General features: G+C 42.9%; 2 protein-coding genes across 2 annotated transcripts; both read right to left on the bottom strand.

Moving 5' to 3' along the window:
• Nucleotides 1–195: 195 nt before the first annotated feature.
• Nucleotides 196–778, bottom strand: PHALS_14185 (uncharacterized protein; the record flags this gene model as incomplete). Its single annotated transcript, XM_024729943.1, has 3 exons — nt 196–408; nt 473–561; nt 631–778. 3 exons carry the CDS (start codon nt 776–778, stop codon nt 196–198), a joined length of 450 nt encoding a protein of 149 aa, XP_024580270.1.
• Nucleotides 777–1,460, bottom strand: PHALS_14753 (uncharacterized protein). Its single transcript, XM_024729942.2, has one exon. The coding sequence runs from the start codon at nt 1,353–1,355 to the stop codon at nt 1,062–1,064; it is 294 nt and encodes a 97-aa protein (XP_024580269.1). The 5' UTR covers nt 1,356–1,460; the 3' UTR covers nt 777–1,061.
• Between the last annotated feature and the right edge of the window lie 161 nt (nt 1,461–1,621).

Raw genomic sequence — 1,621 nt, 5'->3', positions numbered from 1 at the left:
GACAGTTGTTGCCGTAGCTCTTGACTTCTGTTTCAGTTTTAGCGGTTGATAATCAAAAGGTTGTCGAACTCCGGCTATCGAAGTATCTGCGATTACACCACGTCTGTTTTCAATCAAGACTTTATACTTTCGCGTCACCGTCGCATTCTTTTGTAAGTGATGACTTCACTCGTCGGCTCTTTCATCTTTCTTGCGTTATGTGACGTAATTCTTACCACGCGTTGCATTGTTCTGATTACTAATATATTCGAGTCCTGACTCACTGTCATTATTGTGGTCAAGTCCTTGGCCGTCCGTTAAACCTTCGTCACCGTCCAGAATGATGGTTAAAGCTTCCGAGTCATCACCTTCACCGGCTACAATTAATGGCTGAGTCTCAACGGGAGATTTTGCTGGAATCTTACTTGTCTATACTGATGTTGTCCGCTTATTATGATGACATCTGAATGGTTGCTGCTGTATGGCAATATACGCTCTTGCCAGCGTATAGTGTTTTGGCTGATAGTGGGAAAGTATCATCGACATAAATATTTCGTGCAACAGCAACATTTCGCGAGCGTGCTTTTTTATTTGTTGTCGTCGTATGCATCAGTTGCAATCGCTTTCTCTTTCGCTTTAGTGGTCATTGACCCTTGTCGCTATCGAGACAATCATCACTAAGTAAATTATCCAAATCAGAATCATCTCCTTCGAATAACTCATCATTTTCTGCCGGTATATAGTCACTGCGCATCATCTTCGCTTTCGCTGTCACTGCCACCTGTATTCTTTTTGACATGTCGCTAAACTTGCGGTCGTTCCTCCTCTAGCGCCACACCGTAGTGATGCCTGCTCATTCGTTTCCGTAGCAAATTTATCTTGCGTCGGATTACGTCCGGGTCACGGATGGGAATTCAACTGAGTAACTGTCAAATTGCAGTGTTTGAAATTTCGTGTTGCCATGTTGTATCAAGAAACATAAACACTTTATTCAGATGGTCACCGAAGTTGGTGTCGAGCCGTAATTTGCTCAAAAATCTATACCACATGAGTTTATATTCTAAATAATACTTCGAGTACGATCAAACAGGATTTTCTTCGTCGTCCAGTTGCCAATGAGACCACAACATTCCGCTCATCGATAAGTCAAACGCTTTTTTAAGGCTCGCAAATTCTCTTGAATTCACAACGGCATTAAACGGCTTTCCAATCCATGATTGGAAAAGAGCGCATAACACACCATCTAGATCATTATTGGGTTTCGATAACGATTTTAAGTGGATGGGCATTTTGATTATATCGTCTATTTGCTCTTGTAGATGATTCAGCAGGAATACACTGTGGTTGTCGCTCGAAACTTTCGCGTACGCTATCATTTTGACAAATCTTGGGCTGTTCAGCTAATGTGTGCCACCTTGCTTTGCTTTTTGAAATACCACTTTTTAAGCATACTTTTCAAAAACAGATTGTGCGCCTGCTCTCCCTTAACACAATCGGAACCTCCATGTAGACACGATCTGGCAGCCCACTTGTTGAGAAAGGCGGTGTCGACGTCCAGCTGCTCCATTTTGTAGCCTAATACCGCACAAACTGCATGCAGCGGGGCTGCCGTAGCTTTGCGCTTTGAGGAAGCGTAACTAAA

Source organism: Plasmopara halstedii (genome assembly GCF_900000015.1).
Source record: "Plasmopara halstedii genome assembly, contig: Scaffold_816, whole genome shotgun sequence".
NCBI classification, from domain to species: Eukaryota; Oomycota; class Peronosporomycetes; order Peronosporales; family Peronosporaceae; genus Plasmopara; species Plasmopara halstedii.
Note: the sequence above shows the minus strand (reverse complement) of the source record. Positions and strands in the feature narration are given on the sequence as shown.